At 41.3% G+C, this 16,189-nt stretch overlaps 1 protein-coding gene across 1 annotated transcript; it reads right to left on the bottom strand.

The window, feature by feature from the left end:
• Positions 1 to 857: 857 nt before the first annotated feature.
• Positions 858 to 10,485, bottom strand: LOC121838700 (PRKR-interacting protein 1 homolog). The gene is made up of 6 exons (XM_042326873.1): positions 10,324 to 10,485; positions 7,329 to 7,407; positions 6,928 to 7,028; positions 6,754 to 6,839; positions 6,579 to 6,643; positions 858 to 1,669 (listed from the first exon to the last, which is right to left on the bottom strand). Exons 1-6 carry the CDS (start codon positions 10,450 to 10,452, stop codon positions 1,572 to 1,574), a joined length of 558 nt encoding a protein of 185 aa, XP_042182807.1. The 5' UTR covers positions 10,453 to 10,485; the 3' UTR covers positions 858 to 1,571.
• Between the last annotated feature and the right edge of the window lie 5,704 nt (positions 10,486 to 16,189).

Genomic DNA, 16,189 nt, shown 5'->3' with positions numbered 1-16,189 from the left:
ATGAAGCATGGAGGTGTGATGTGTTTTGCTGGAGACACTGTTGGTGATTTTATTTAGAATTCAAGGCACACTTAACCAGCATTGCCACACCATCCCATCTGGTTTGCACTTACTGGGACTATCATTTGTTTTTCAACAGAACAATGAGCCAACACACCTCCAGGCTGCGTAAGGGCTATTTGACCAAGGAGAGTGATGGAGTGCTGCATCAGATGACCTGGCCTCCACAATCACCGGACCTCAACCCAATTGAGATGGTTTGGGATGAGTTGGACCGCAGAGTGAAGGAAAAGCAGCCAACAAGTGCCCTGCATATGTGGGAACTCCTTCAAGACTGTTGGAAAAGCATTCCAGACAATACTTTGAAGAATCTAATTTAGATTTGTTTAACACTTTTTGGATACTAAATGATTCCATGTGTAATTTCATAGTTTGACAATGTAGAAAATAGTTAAACCCTTGAATTAGTAGGTGACCAAAATGTTTTGTTCATTGGATGAACAAGACACATGCAATAAAGATGACAACATACCCTGCAAAGATTGCTTCCTGGTAAAGTAATTGCAGACCCATGTATTACGCAGGTTATTACTGCAAGCACTTCTTTATAAAAATCTTAATACAAGCATCTGCTTTCCTCTTAGAACAAATACTCAAATTTCCATTATCCTTCCCCAAATTCATTTCACGTGTGGAGAGTGACCCTTATAGGAGTTATGTCCTGATCAGCACTGTGAAAATAGCTTGACAATGCTTGTCCTTAAGTAAATGTATAGCTTATGAAATTGGGCTATCATTTCGTAATAAACTATTCCAGAAGATTCTACAGGAGGAAAATACAGCAAATATAGGCCTTATTCTTCCCAGATGTTTATTAAAAATATATACACAAGTACAGTATAAAAAAATAAACAAGTGAGCAATTATACTACCACACAAAAGAAAATGTTTCAAATGAGAAACACCTGTATCATTGCATTCATTAGGGGACACTGTAGCAAAAGGTTTTGCAACAGAAAACAAAAATATGTATTTCTTATAGGAGCATTTCAAGTTCAGGTATTCCTCCCTGTTTTAGTCAGTTTTCCTCTGTTTGGTGCCTAATAAATGCGAAACCCAGCTTTGTCAACCTCGAATCACTGAATTGGAACAAGGTCCTCTAAAACCAGTGTTTCCCAACCCTGTTCCTTGAGTACCCCCAACAGTACATTTTATTGTAACCCTTGACAAGCACACCTGTTTCAACTTGTCAACTAATCGTCAAGCCCTCAATGAGTTGAATGAGGTGTGTTTGTCCAGGGCTACAACAAAAAATGTGTACTGTTGGCGGTACCCGAGGACCAGGGCCAGGTAACACTGCTCTAAACTACAAACATGAGTTTGGAATAATGTCAGTTCCCTAACAGAGGCTCATCTCCCTTTGTTCTCTCTCAGATGTCTATGGAGTTCATGACATTGATAAAAGCTGGGCTGTGTTGCTCAGCTGTGTTGATTTCTAAACAGGTATTAGATATTGACCCCCCCTGTTCAATTTCTTCCTGAAGTGTGTCTCATGACCCGGTGGTAGGCATTCACCTCTTCCCCATGACGAAGCTGGGCGCCTCTGCATCATCCTCAGCCTCCCTCTCCTGGTCGTCCTCTTCACTGCTGGAGGAGGACTTCTCAGAATCTGAACAGAGGGTACAATCTAAAAATCAGTCTCTTCTGCCATAACTTATTACCTTTACCATTTTCCACTAAGAAACTGTACTGGGCCAGGTTTAGTGTTCAATCTAAGCTGTTTTCCAAAACCATTGCTACCAATGTTGCACTTAAATGCTAGTAATCTAACAAATGCATCAGACCACTCATAGAAGTGTCTTTGGATTATATGTTTACCCTCCCGCGTCACTTTACACCATAAAGGTAAAAAGAGGGCTCTAGAGGAGTTATATCCATTTTGGCACGGACATTATCATTGAGGGCTTCTGCCATTTCAATGTCAACTGGGTGGGGATTCCTATGGGTTGGGAGTAATGTTCCCCAAAGATATGCTGTTCATTGTAAGCCTACATTCCATAAGACTTGAAAAAAAAACATGCAGGCCTTGACATTAACCTGTTTATCCACTTGTCATTCAGACAAGGAGGCGACTGAAAACACTGCCACTATAAGTGCCTAGAAATGTACACGTTCTGTGCTCTTGTAGGAAGCAATCATTCCCCTATTGCTGGCTACAAATTATAAAACTGTGCTAACAACTAACTAGCAAAGGACATGAACAAAATGTGCAAACGTGGCTACAGGCCGCTCTCGCTTTAAACTCAAAACAAGCGTATCTACTCACTACCACTCATGCTGTAAACACAGTCCAGTTAAAAGTAAATGGCACAGATCCATATGAAAATGGTCTATTTGCATATAGGCCTACTGCAGCTCTGATTGGTTATGCCCCACCGGTCTGTGTAGAGTACGGGCTGAGTTGTGTGTACCAATGCAATAGAATCCATCTCCGATGCGTTCTGCCTACAACAAAATCTCTTGCATAGTTCCTTTTGTTGTTTCGGTATGTTGCATATAAAATGGCTAATATTGCATTGATTCGATCACAATTTCCACAGTAAAGGGAAATGTTGATAGTGTTAACAGGGAAAACTGTAGAACAGTGGTCACCAACCTTTTTCAAGATCACAGAGTTAAAATGCAATTTTAACTGGATTTGGGGTTTGAGAAGTCAATGAGAGAAGTGAAAAAATCTTCCTTAGTTATTAATTTTCTCAATCTAAAGGCACAACCTAGATTCAAGCCAATGTCTTAAGTATTTGAACATGTTATTACTCCAACTTCATGAAAGTGACAAACTGACACGTTTTTCCCCCGTCAAAAACAACTATTGAAAGCAGTCCCTTTTGATTTGACGGCCTGCATATGCGCAGTTCGGTGCAAGACGAAGCTTGCTGTCTTTTATTCGTATTTACAGATGGCATACAAGTTTGTTGCAAAGGCACATGAATGTTCACATGTTCGAGAAGGCATTTGTTAAATTACGAGCCTAGTTGGTTTAACCACAGAAAAAGTCAGCAACCTTCCCGCTAGCCATGACTGGCTGAGATAATAAGTGGGCTGGACATGCCGAGAGATGAGTTTGGATTGGTCTGCCATATAGCATGCTTCTGTCTATTTGAGCTGGTCAGTATGTCTAGGTAATCCTGTCTAATGCGGCTTTTTAAAAATTATTATGTACTAAAACTACATAAGTGTTGCTCTCCACTTTCTGGAGGACTGAGTTTTTGAAAATCAGTGTAATTCAAATATGATAGCTAAGGAGATTGAGAAAACACCTGTCTCCGGATTACATCTTCAAACTAAGGGCAACCATGGCATCCGACAGGAGACGCGTCCAACCATGAATGATGTATATGGGTAAGATAGTCTAGCTAGCTACCTTTTCAGATATTACAAGTTTAAAATTGACAGAAAGAGCCATTTGCGTGGCTAGCCTAATGTTGGCTAGCTAACATTGAACCTGGTTGGTTAATCACCTGCAGATTCAGGCAGAATAATAAAGTCATGAGTTACGATTGTTCATTGTTTAACTAGTTAAATTTAGCTAAATGTGTTTGACATTATTATTCGCATCTCAGCTATTTGCTTGGCTAGCTATAGCCTAATGTTATCTAGCTTACATTAAACCTGGTTGGTTAGCTACATGCAGATTCATGTTGGCCAGCACTCGTCTCAGTGTGCCAGAGAGCGCAGAATAACGGATGATTTACGAACGCTCAACACCCGTTGAATGTCGCCAGTGTCAGTAAACGTTGGCAAAAAAGTGTAATTAAATTGTTGCCAGCAGCAGTTAGTCAACAACGCTCTGGATAACATCAAAATAGCCTAACCAGCTCTGCTAGCGTGAGTAAAATGGTTAGAATTCGAGATTTCTTATTATGTGTCTGGAAATAGCTAGCAAGCTAGCTCGTCCAGTGTACACTCAACGTGAAACGCTCTGAATTTGCGATCTGACAACACAGTTGCAGTCACCAACGCACTGAATAACGTAACAGCCTAGCCAGCTCTGCTAGGTCGAGTAATGTTCAGTGAGCTGTTCTCTCGCACTTAAAATGTCTGGAAACAGCTAGCAAGATAGCTTGGGTGCTTGACTGCTGTTAGTACATTAGGATCAACCCTTAAAGAGAAGGGTGGGGCTAAAGCTTAAGAGGGTATGAACGGTGCAGAATCGGGGTACACAAAGGGCTCTCCAATAGTAGTACCAAAACATTCAAATTCCATTTTCTCAAAAGCAAAATTACTTTCCCCTTGTTCCTCAACTGTAGTGTATGATATAACATTTTGTAGCTCTGAGTCTCTGCTTTTATCCAATGTAAAAAAAACTATTTCAAGTTTTGCTACAAGACTGATTTGAGCCAGTCGGTCACAAATGTCCTCAATTAATCTAAACACAATATCCCATAATGACAAAGCAAAAACAGGTTTTTAGAAATCTTTGCAAATAGAAAACAGAAATACCATTTTTTTTTAAATAATTTAAACCTTTATTTAACTAGGCAAGTATGTTCTTATTCTTAATTACAATAACTGCCCAAGAACAGTTCAGGGGCTGAACAGATTTTTTACCTTGTCAACTCTGGGATTCAATCCACCAACCTTTTGGTTACTGGCCCAACGCTCTAACAACTAGGCCACCTGCCGAATTCATAACTATTCAAACCCTTTGCTAGGGGAATCAAAATTGAGCTCAGGTGCATCTTGTTTCCATTGATCATCCTTGAAGATGTTTCTACAACTTGGAGTCCACCTGTGGTAAATTCAATTGATTTGACATGATTTGAAAAGAAACACACCTGTCTATACAAGGTCTCACAGTTCACAGTGTGTGTCAGAGCAAAACCAAGCCATGAGGTCAAAGGAATTGTCTGTAGAGCTCCGAGACAGGATTGTGTCGAGGCACAGATCTGGGGAAGTGTAACAAAAAATGTCTGCAGCATTGAAGGTCCCTAAGAACACAGTGGCCTCCATCATTATTAAATGGAAGAAGCTTGGAACCACCAAGACTCTTCCTAGAGCTGGCCGTCCGGCCAAATTGAGCAATAGGGTGAGAAGAGCCTTGGTCAGGAAGGTGACCGAGAACCCGAAGGTCACTGACAGAGCTCCAGAGATCCTCTGTGGAAATGGTTGTCCTTCTGGAAGGTTCTCCCATCTCTGAAGCACTCCACCAATAAGGCCTTTATGGTAGAGTGGCCAGACGGAAGCCACTCCACAGTAAAAGGCACACGACAGCCCAATTGGAGCTTGCCAAATAGCCCCTAAAGGACTGACCATGAAAAACAAGGTTCTCTGTTCTGATAAAACCAAGATTGAACTATTTGGCCTGAATGCCACATCTGGAGGAAACCTGGCACCATCCCTGTGGTGAAGCACGGTGGTGGCAGCATCATGCTGTGGGGATGTTTTTCAGCAGCAGGGACTGGGAGACTAGTCAGGATCGAGGGAAAGATGAATGGAACAAAGTACAAAGAGCTCCTTGATGTAAACCTGCTCCAGAGCGCTCAGTATCTCAGACTGGGGTGAAGGTTCACCTTCCAACAAGACAACGACCCAAAGCATACAGCCAAGACAATGCAGGAGTGACTTCAGGACAAGTCTCAATGTCCTTGAGTGACCCACCCAGAGACCGGACTTGAACCCGATCGAACATCTATGGAGAGACCTGAAAATAGCTGTGCAACAACACTCCCTATCCAACCTGACAGAGCGTGAGAAGCTCTGCAGAGAAGAATGGGAGAAACTCCCCAAATACAGGCTATAGTCGCTGCCAAAGGTGCTTCAACAAAGTACTGAATAAAGGGTCTGAATACTTATGTAAATGTTATAAATCAGTTTTTGCTTTGTCATTATGAGGTAGATTGATGAGGGGAAAACAATTTAGTCAATTTCAGAATTAAGCCGTAACATAGCAAAATGTAGAAAAAGTCAAGGGTTCTGAATACTTTCCGAATGCACTGTAAAGTTACTTAAAAATACAATTTATCTATTTTTTTATCATATTTGACAACAATCACCTAAATAAAAGCTAGATGGGAGAATTTAAAATTCCAAAACAATGAATTTAGCAATATTGATTTTGTTATCATGTTTGAGCAAAATAAAGCATTAGCCATGGCAAAAGGTATAGATTTTAAGGAAATTAGCTTTAAAAACAGCAAAATCTTCTCTCAGCTTCATGGCAGAATATGTAGTCACAGGAAATTATATTTAAAACTGAAACATTCTCTCTCAGCTCCATGGATACATTTGTAGAATTGCAGGAAATTGGCTTAAAATTACAAAAATGTCTCTACACCGCCAAGATGGGGGTCTCTAAAATTCAGCAACACCGACAGGCTGACCATGCCCATTGCCACGCCCTCCACCTAAGCCCCTTTCTGATCCAGAAAAACCCTGCTGAAGCATAATATGCGAGTACAATTTGGCTCCTGCACTGGCCATAGCAACACAAGTAATGGACTTGCTTTTGCACTTAAAGTCTGAAGGGAACATGTTTCAATGAAATCCATCACTTAAATATTATTTGTTTAATTTACCTTCAACGTTGTTGGCTTCCTGCTTGGCTTTCTTTGCCATAAGCTTCTTCTGCTTCAGCTTTTCCCTGAAATACACAAACGTGTAATGTAACAAACCAGCAAGTATAAAGTTTATAGCAGAGAATAAAAACTCTATAGATTTTATTTTTAGTGGGTCCTTGATTAATGTACCAACCTTTTCTTCCTGCGTTTGGCTGTTCTTTCATCAGCTGCCTGTTGGTTATCTGACACCTTGTCAAGATAGTCCAAATCCATCTTTTGCTGCAAGAAAAAGAAAAGAGTTTATTGCTGAACCCCAGCGTTTAAAAGAAATTGGTTCCCAAGAGAAACGATAAGGTCAGCTGCCCACCTTCTCAGTCATCTTGTCCAGAAAGTCCTGTCTCTGATACTCTCGCCTACGAAGGTGTCTGTACACATGGAACTCTCCACTGCCAGCCCCTGCACTGGAGCCTGGGGAGATTCATTACACATCTCATCAGCGGGCTTAAAGGGTTTTTTATTATTTTGATTTTTTTATTAAAATCAACTCAGTAGTAGGGGGTAAGATTTCCAGTGCCGGAACTGTGCCAACATGTCATTGCCTACCTAATAATGTGATAGTGTGTATGTGCGTAGATAACGAGTCTTGCAAGATAAATAACCATAATTCTTGCAGAGCTCGCTCGACTCGTTGGCTGCAAAAAAATAACTTGCCCTTGCTAATTCACAAATTAATCCACCACAGGTATTTAGCTAAATTTGCAGGCTTACCCATCACATCCCGCACAAACTCCGGAGGAGCCCGAGGGTTCCATTCTTTTGGTCGGTCTGGGATAGGAGCAGGTTTATCCTACAAACATACATGAGTATTTATTTTTACGACAATTAGCTAGCTAGTATTGTCACTCACTGTTCTAGCTTGCCTAATACAGACTTACCATGGATACCCCATGGACATTCAGTCTGAATTAAGTTACCCTAAAAGTCTCTACAAGCCAGAATGTTGAATAAATTATATTTAAACTTACTTTAATGGTTGCCCATTCTGTTGGTCCTTTTGATGGAAGGAAGTGGTGATAAAATGTCCACAGGAAAGCATAATTAAATCAACTTTTCAAAGTGCTTCTTCTTTTATGGTATATTGGCGATCACACAATTTAATGTGCATCCTGCCACCTACTATGCGGGATGGAAACAGGATTCCCCCAAAAAACTGAACTACCAGAAACAAAATATATATATTTTAATATTAAACAACTTTTGTAAAAAAAATAAAAAAAAAACATCCCTATACAGGCTCATGGGGAACCTGGGAGTGTGGGTCTTCCAGCGCCAGTACCCCTTGCAAGTCTTCAGATGTAAAATCCTTGAGTCCCAAAAACATTTCTGCCACAGCCACAATAATGTCCAGTTTCCTCGACTTCTTTGAGACTTGTGCTGTACAGTTTAACTGTGGCAATGAACACAAAATCAATTTAACACACAGGGTCTCTTGTCTGGCAGCAAACATTTACTACAGGCTGTGGTGTATCCACTACCATAACTTCACTAGCATCACTTGTTTTCTCAATTCTTTTAAATCGCCTCTGCATAGGAGATTCAATTGACCACTGACTTTTGCCACCTCAATTTCCTTCACTCTTACAGGGCATTCCAGGAACTCAGGATCATAATCCCCACCACAATTGCAACGTCATCCTTTTACACACCATTCTTCAGTATACTCTGTTCATCTGCACACACTTGAAACATGGCCAAATCCTTTTCAATTCTTACACTGCAGTGGTTTAGGGATGAAAGCCATTACGGCATATCTTACATAACCAAGGTTCACCTGCGTGGGTATTTTCTCTTTATCAAAAAACAACAGGACCGACAGACTTTCTTTCACTCCATTCACCCAGCGGGTCAGACTACGGGCACCAACCACATCAGGAATTCTCTTCAGGTATTCAACATGAACATACTTCGTCACCCCTGAGATGACTCCTTTGTTGTCCTGATTCTTTTGAGGCCCACTGCAATCTTCCTCTGCTCTTCAGAAATTTAATTAATCAAAATATTACCACTCCTGAGCTGTGTTGGAAAACTCATACTAACCATACTATTTGTGACTTAAATTGAGTATGTAGTATGCTTATTGGTCATAGTATGGAAAGAGTAAGTATGCCAAAATGTCCCAGATGTGGTCCTACATTCGGCCAAAATACGAAGTATAAAAGCAATGGACAACATTTCCATGCTTTTAGGGCACATAATGCAATTCTTTGGAAATGGGCGTGGCTTCACAACGTTTTCAGATTTGTTGGCTCCGAGTACATCGAACTTGCCAGTATATCTACTTTATGCTAACAACCCAACGTTTATTGACTTGATTATTCACGTCATTCATAGCTTAGCTAAGTGGTATAGTCGTTCGGGTCTGTTCATAAATTCACTCTGAATATCTACTCCGATTTCAGAGCACTCTCGCCTGACTGCCAGAGGCAGAACGCAGAATAGCTGATGAATTTACAAACGATCGCTGAATGTGGCCGGTGTCAGTAAACATTGGCAAAAAAGCGTAATTAAATTGTTGCCAGCAGCACAGTTAGTCACCAACGCTCTGGATAACATGAAAACTGCCTAACCAACTCTGCTGGGGCGAGTAAAATGGTCAGAGTGAGGTGTTCTCTCATTTGTGTCTGGAAGTAGCTAGCCAACATTAGCCAGTTAGCTTGGGTGCAGTTGAGGTCAGAACACTCAGATCAACCCTACTCCTCCAAAGCACACTCCAGGAGCGAAACTCTCAGAATTTATTAACGGACAATCAACGCCCTGATTTTACAAACGCCCAAAGCACACTCTGGCAATACAGATTGAATTTACAAACACACTCGAAGTCTAGCTAGTAATTTGTTATGCTAATAAGAGAGCAAGAGGTTGCATAGCAACATAATCAACTTCCTGTAGACAGGCGAAGCGCTAGTATGCTCAACTGAAAGGATACCGTTCATTTACAGTATAATAAAATTAACTAATAATATATACTCATTAAGTATGTACTACACAGTAAGTTAGTATGGGTATTCGAACACAGCTCATGTCACTCTGACGTCACCATTTTCGAAACCACAAACGGGTTTTCCACATATGCATCCAAACAAGATGCAATTCATTATCATTTACTGCACTCCAATCTTAGACAAATTCATTTTCGTTAGTTTTCGATACTACTGTTGTCACTACTGACTTCCTGCTTAATTCGAACTCAGCATCCACTTCCGCCATCTTCGTCACCTAACTAGTTCCCTACTAACGAAACCTTTTCAAAGCGCTGGTAGTGCATTCAAGTGCCTTATCACCTGAAACGGTTGCGCATGTAAATACATACACGTGTTTGCATTATTTTGGAAGTTTTATGACATGTGATATAAACCATTACCAGCGTTTGGAAAAGTTGGTTTATTGATACTGTACTTTCCTGCAGATATTTTTCTCAAATTCCTACCAAAAAAAGGACAAACCGCACACACAAATGGCACAGTAACGTTACGTTGAAATACAATGGTATTCAGCATTATGGCTTGTAGGGCTTGTGAGATTCATTTTTCCAAACAAATGAATGCCATCAATCTCAGACTGTGAATCAGGGAATGTTCTAGCTAACTATCTGCGTAAACAGAATCACTGCGTTTGGCGCTAACGTTAGCTAGCCTTGCTGGCTGTGGAGATAAACATGATCTATTTGATTATATCCTCAAATACCACCCCCCCCGACACTTACAGGGTTTCTCATCAATCTCTCCAATTTAAGGCGCTGCTCCTCTGCTGGAGTTCTGGCTATAATCAAAGGTTGAGATTCCTTTCCTGACGGTTTCCCAGGTCGACCATCTTTTTCCCTGGTCGCTGACATCTTTCGAATATGACGTTTGTCTTCTTCTACATTGATTTGTACGTAAAATGTTTAGCTCCACCTAGCGTACTGGGGCTGCATACTTAGTTATAAGGGGGTGCAATGCTGGAAATTAAAAATTAGTATGAACAAAATTGGTGAGGTTATTATTTTACCTATGGTATATTAGGCAAGCACTTGTAGAAAAACACAAAATAACGATGTTCTTTCAAATGAAGGTAATGGATTTACCTTTCAGAATGTTATTCTAAAGAAGGCTCAGTACCTCATTGGGAAAATTGCAACGCAGAGTTCTTGATGAGCCAGTAGGGGGCACTCCTCCCTCTAGTTTAAAGGATCGATCTGCATTTGCTACTATAATTTTTTTAAACTTATAAATTCATGATACTTATAAACTGGGTGGTTCGAGCCCTGAATGCTGATTAGCTGACAGCCGTGGTATATGAGACCATATACCATGGGTATGACAAAACATGTATTTTTACTGCTCCAATTACTTTGATAACCAGTTTATTATAGCATTAAGGCACCTCTGAGGTTTGTGGTATATGGCGAATATACCACGGACAAGGGCTGTATCCATCTACTCTGTGTTGAGTCGTGCATAAGAACAGCCCTTAGCCGTGGTATATTGGCCATATACCACACCCCCTCGTGCCTTATTATTTAAGTACCCATCATTGATTCTTGAACAATATATCTTATAAATGCCTTAAACTTAGTTCAACTGTCTTACCCTATCAGAACCTAAAATATAGGCTAAACTTGTTTTACTCCAATGTTTGTAAACAACGTAAATGTAAACAAACACTGTATAGCCTCAAAACATGCTTCAAACTATATATATGGTCAGTATTTGCATCCATAGATCTATCTATGAATTTGAGTGTTACATTTCTCCAGCCCCATCCCTCAGGTTTTTACAGAAACAGTGGCAGGGAAAATTCTTTGTTATTGTTTCAACCGCAAATTTCCCCTTTAAAGGAAAAATCTTGGGAGGCTTAGCTCGATTCTGCCTTGAGCAACAGAATCCACAGCTCTTGCGCAGTAAAAGTAGTATCACATTGTGACCAAGTAATCAACTCTCTTACTTTAAATAAGACACATTATCTCTTTATTGCTCATTGGGGAAAGAATTCCTAGTCAGTTGTACAACTGAATGTATTCAACTGAAATGTGTCTTTAGCATTTAACCCAACCCCTCTGAATCAGAGAGGTGCAGGTGGCTGCCATAATCAACATCCACGGCACCCAGGGAACAGTGGGTTAACTGCCTTGCTCAGGGGCAGAAGGACATATTTTTAGCTTGTCAGCTCGGGATTCAATCCAGCAACCTTTCAGTTACTGGCCCAACACTCTAACCACTAAGGCTACCTGTCGCCATTGCTCATCATGTAATGCTTGTTGGGCATGTTGGCATAAGAGGATGCATCACCAAGGAGAAGAGCGAGCTAAGGTTAGCCCTAACCCTCCCAAAAAATTAAGAATATGCATATAACTCCATTTCTTTTCATAGCATTTTTTAAAACATTTACTGTAGCATTCCTAGTCAGACTCTAAAGATGCTATAAATTAGCCTCAACATCAACATCATGCACATTGCTCAGTAAAGAGAAAACTAACCTCACTTATCCATACCAAAGCTGACACACAATCAATGGTCTGGTCTCGGTTATGAAAAACATACATCCACTAATGCAAAATGCTCTGAATGGTCAAAGCCACAGTGTTACAGAGGAAAATGCTATTTCAAAAGGCTTACTTTCAGTCCCACAGAGAAAGGCAGTTGCGCAAAGCAAATAAGATACACATAAAAAATGCATCAACTCATAGCATTGTAATGCATTAGACTGGTTACATCCCAAACAGAAAGCAGTAGGGATAATTCCTCCCTCTGCACATCCACCTTAGGGAAAATATGTTTATGGACATTCATCCAGGCAGATATCAACACAATTGAACTCCCCATAGGCACACGTACACCATACACACTTACTGAGTGAGTGAGTGTGTGTGTTTGTTCATGCCTGTGTTAGAGCATGTATGTGTGCTAAACAGGTTGAGGGAGGTCCAGAAGCAACAGGATGGATTCTCACAGTAAATCCTGTCTGAACTGGTTTGTGAAAGCGCTCACAGACTCTCTTCATTAATGCCAGCCCATGTCTTAATAGGCTGTGGCAGCTCTCACAACAGCTCCCTGACTAAAGCAGACACTTGCACTCACAAATCACCCCCAACTCTGTAACCTACTCTCCCCCCAACCTTCCAATGAGTTTCTCTCTAGGGCACTGGATTTTTTTGTTCATGCCACTCACCCTGCATGAGATTTTCTTGAGGCGTTGTGTGAGCTCTAGTCTTTAAAAAAATATATATACATCTCCTTTATTTAACCAGGTAGGCCAGTTGAGAACAAGAACAGTGCGACAAAAACAACACAGAGTTACACATGGGATAAACAAATGTACAGTCAATAACACAATAGAAAAATCTGTATACAGTGTGTGCAAATGAAGTAAGGAGGTAAGGCAATAAATAGACCAATAGTGGCGAATTAATTACAATTTAGCAATTTACACTGGAGTGAGATGTGCAGATGAGGATGTGCAAGTAGAAATACTGGTGCGCAAAAGAGCAGAAAAACAAATTTGGGAATGAGGTAGGTAGTTGGTTGAATGGGCTATTTACAGATGGGCTGTGTACAGTTGCAGCGATCGGTAAGCTGCGCTGACAGCTGACCCTTAAAGTAAGTGAGGGAAATATGTCTCTAACTTCAGTGATTTTTGCAATTTGTTCCAGTCATTGGCAGCAGAGAACTGGAAGGAAAGGTGGCCAAAGAAGGTGTTCGCATTGGGGATGACCAGTGAAATATACCTGCTGGAGCATGTGCTACGGGGTGGGCGTTGCTATGTTGACCAGTGAGCTGAGATAAGGCAGAGCTTTACCTAGCAAAGACTTATAGATGACCTGAAGCCAGTGGGTTTGGCGACGAATATGTAGCGAGGACCAGCCAACGAGAGCATACAGGTCACAGTGGTGTTGCGAAATAGGAAGCCAATTCTAGATTTAACTTTGGATTGGAGATGCTTAATGTGAGTCTGGAAGTAGAGTTTACAGTCTAGCTGTCACGGCCGTCAGAATGAGACCAAGGTGCAACGTGCTGAGCGTACATTTTTTTTATTTGTTAAAATGTCACCAACAAAACAAGAAAAACCAAAACGACCTTGACGCTTACAAAGGCTATAGTGCCCCTAACATAGACAACTTCCCACAATGACAGAAGGGAAAAGGCTGCCTAAGTATGATTCCCAATCAGAGACAACGATAGACAGCTGTCCCTGATTGAGAACCATACCCAGCCAAAACATAGAAATACAAAAACATAGAAAACAGAACATAGAATGCCCACCCAAATCACACCATGACCAAACCAAATAGAGACATAAAAAGGCTCTCTAAGGTCAGGGCGTGACACTAGCCAGACACCTAGGTATTTATAGTTGTCCACATATTCTAAGTCAGAACCGTCCACAGTAGTGGTGCTAGTTGGGGAGGCGGGTGCGGTCAGCGATCGGTTGAAGGAAATGCATTTTGTTTTACTAGCATTTAAGAGCAGTTGGAGGCCAAGGAAGGAGTGTTGTATGGCGTTGAAGCTCGTTTGGAGGTTTGTTAACACAGTGTCCAAAGAAGCGCCAGATGTATACAGAATGGTGTCGTCTGCGTAGAGGTGGATCAAATAATCACCTGCAGCAAGAGCGACATCATTGATATATACAGAGAAAAGAGTCGGCCCGAGAATTGAACTCTGTAGCACCCCCATAGAGACTGCCAGAGGTCCGGACAACAGGGCCTCCGATTTGACACACTGAACTCTATCTGAGAAGTAGTTAGTGAACCAGGCGAGGCAGTCATTAGAGAAACCAAGGATGTTGAGTCTGCCGATAAGAATACGGTGATTGACAGAGCCGAAAGCCTTGACCAGGTCGATAAAGACGGCTGCACAGTACTGTCTTTTATCGATGGTTGGTTATGATATCGTTTAGGACCTTGAGCGTGGCTGAGGTGCACCTGTGACCAGCTCGGAAACCAGATTGCATAGTGGAGAAAGTATGTGGGATTCGAAATGGTCGGTGATCTGTTTGTTAACTTGGCTTTCGAAGACTTTAGAAAGGCAGGGTAGGATAGATATAGGTCTGTAACAGTTTGGGTCTAGAGTGTCTCCCTTTTGAAGAGGGGGATGACCATGGCCGCTTTCCAATCTTTAGGAATCTCAGACATTACGAAAGAGAGGTTGAACAGACTAGTAATAGGTGTTGCAACAATGGCGGCGGATCATTTTAGGAAGAGAGGGTCTAGATTGTCTCGTCTCTATGATTGAATTTTCCCCATTACGCTCACAGCATTTTAATGTAAGCAAGGATGTGCCAATTACGTAATATGCAGCACACTCACGCTGTGATGTTTAAAACATGCAGATGGGCACAAAATGAATCTGAATAGATGGAAGGGTTCGGCATTAACAAGCCAGAAAACCTCAGCCAGAGAGAGGGAGCCTGAGTGAGATGTACTGTTTGTGCTGTGCTACAGCCCAATGTCTTGGGGGCGCAGGGACTTACATACATTTGATACGGCCCCCATGAATTGGACATTGATCGGGGCTACCCCCTTCCTCTCTTCAAATTCAGTTCTAACCCAGACCAATCACCAGATAGACGCTGCTAAAAGACCAAAGGCGGATAAATATCTAGGTGGAACATTACAGCTTCTCCCCATGTTGCCTTTCTTGTCTTCCGTTGGGCCTTTCCTTGAATAAACACCCCCCTCCCGCCCCACACCATTTTCATAGGGCTAAATAGCAGCGCACGCACGCACACGCACACACACACACACACACACACACACACACACACACACACATTTTCACCTGATCCCATACTGTGAATAGTTGGAAGGGAAAACAAATATTTAAAAATGTCTGCCTCAATTAAACATTCACCTGACTTAAATATACATGCATAGGAAAGAGGCAAATATGCTTTCATAGATCAAATGTATCTTTCAACTATTAAATACGGCTGATGATTTTCTTGGTGTGAATGAAAAGGATTATAACTGGATTTAAGCTTCAAGGATATTGAAGGCCCACCCAATCACTGTGCCACTACCAATTGTCCAGCCGATAGACGGCCAGGCCGGCCGTGTCGCCTACAAGGAATACAAATAAGGCCAACATCTTTAATTTGCGAACATTGTGTGTATTTCTACTTTGTTTGTTAAGATTTGATCATGTAGGCCAGGTTGAAATTATGAGATCAATGAATTCATAGTAAGTGGTGTATTGTAGTGAATCAGGCATGTAGCGTGTAAATTGCTCCTGTATGTCACTCTGGATAAGAACGTCTGCTAAATGACTTAAAATGTCGAATGTAAATGTGTTTCCACACACAACGGGGACAATGTTTTTTCTCCACCTCAAGCAATCAGGTCACTGGCAGTTCAGTGTCCAGACATCCATACCAATTGACATTTCCCTAATGAGACACCATGATCTTATTCGGAGAGGCCTGCCCTGGGGGCGCTTTCTCTTAGCACTCATATTTTATATGCCACACGTGTTCATACTGAGAACAGGCAGAAAGGGGAAATTGACTTGACTTTATTATTAATAGCTAATTTTCTATGGATTTTCAATACTTTTTGACATTGTGCTTGCAACCACAATCCACTGACATGAAAAGCT

The sequence above is a fragment of the Oncorhynchus tshawytscha genome, linkage group LG09 (genome assembly GCF_018296145.1).
Source record: "Oncorhynchus tshawytscha isolate Ot180627B linkage group LG09, Otsh_v2.0, whole genome shotgun sequence".
In the NCBI taxonomy this organism is placed as follows: domain Eukaryota; kingdom Metazoa; phylum Chordata; class Actinopteri; order Salmoniformes; family Salmonidae; genus Oncorhynchus; species Oncorhynchus tshawytscha.
Note: the sequence above shows the minus strand (reverse complement) of the source record. Positions and strands in the feature narration are given on the sequence as shown.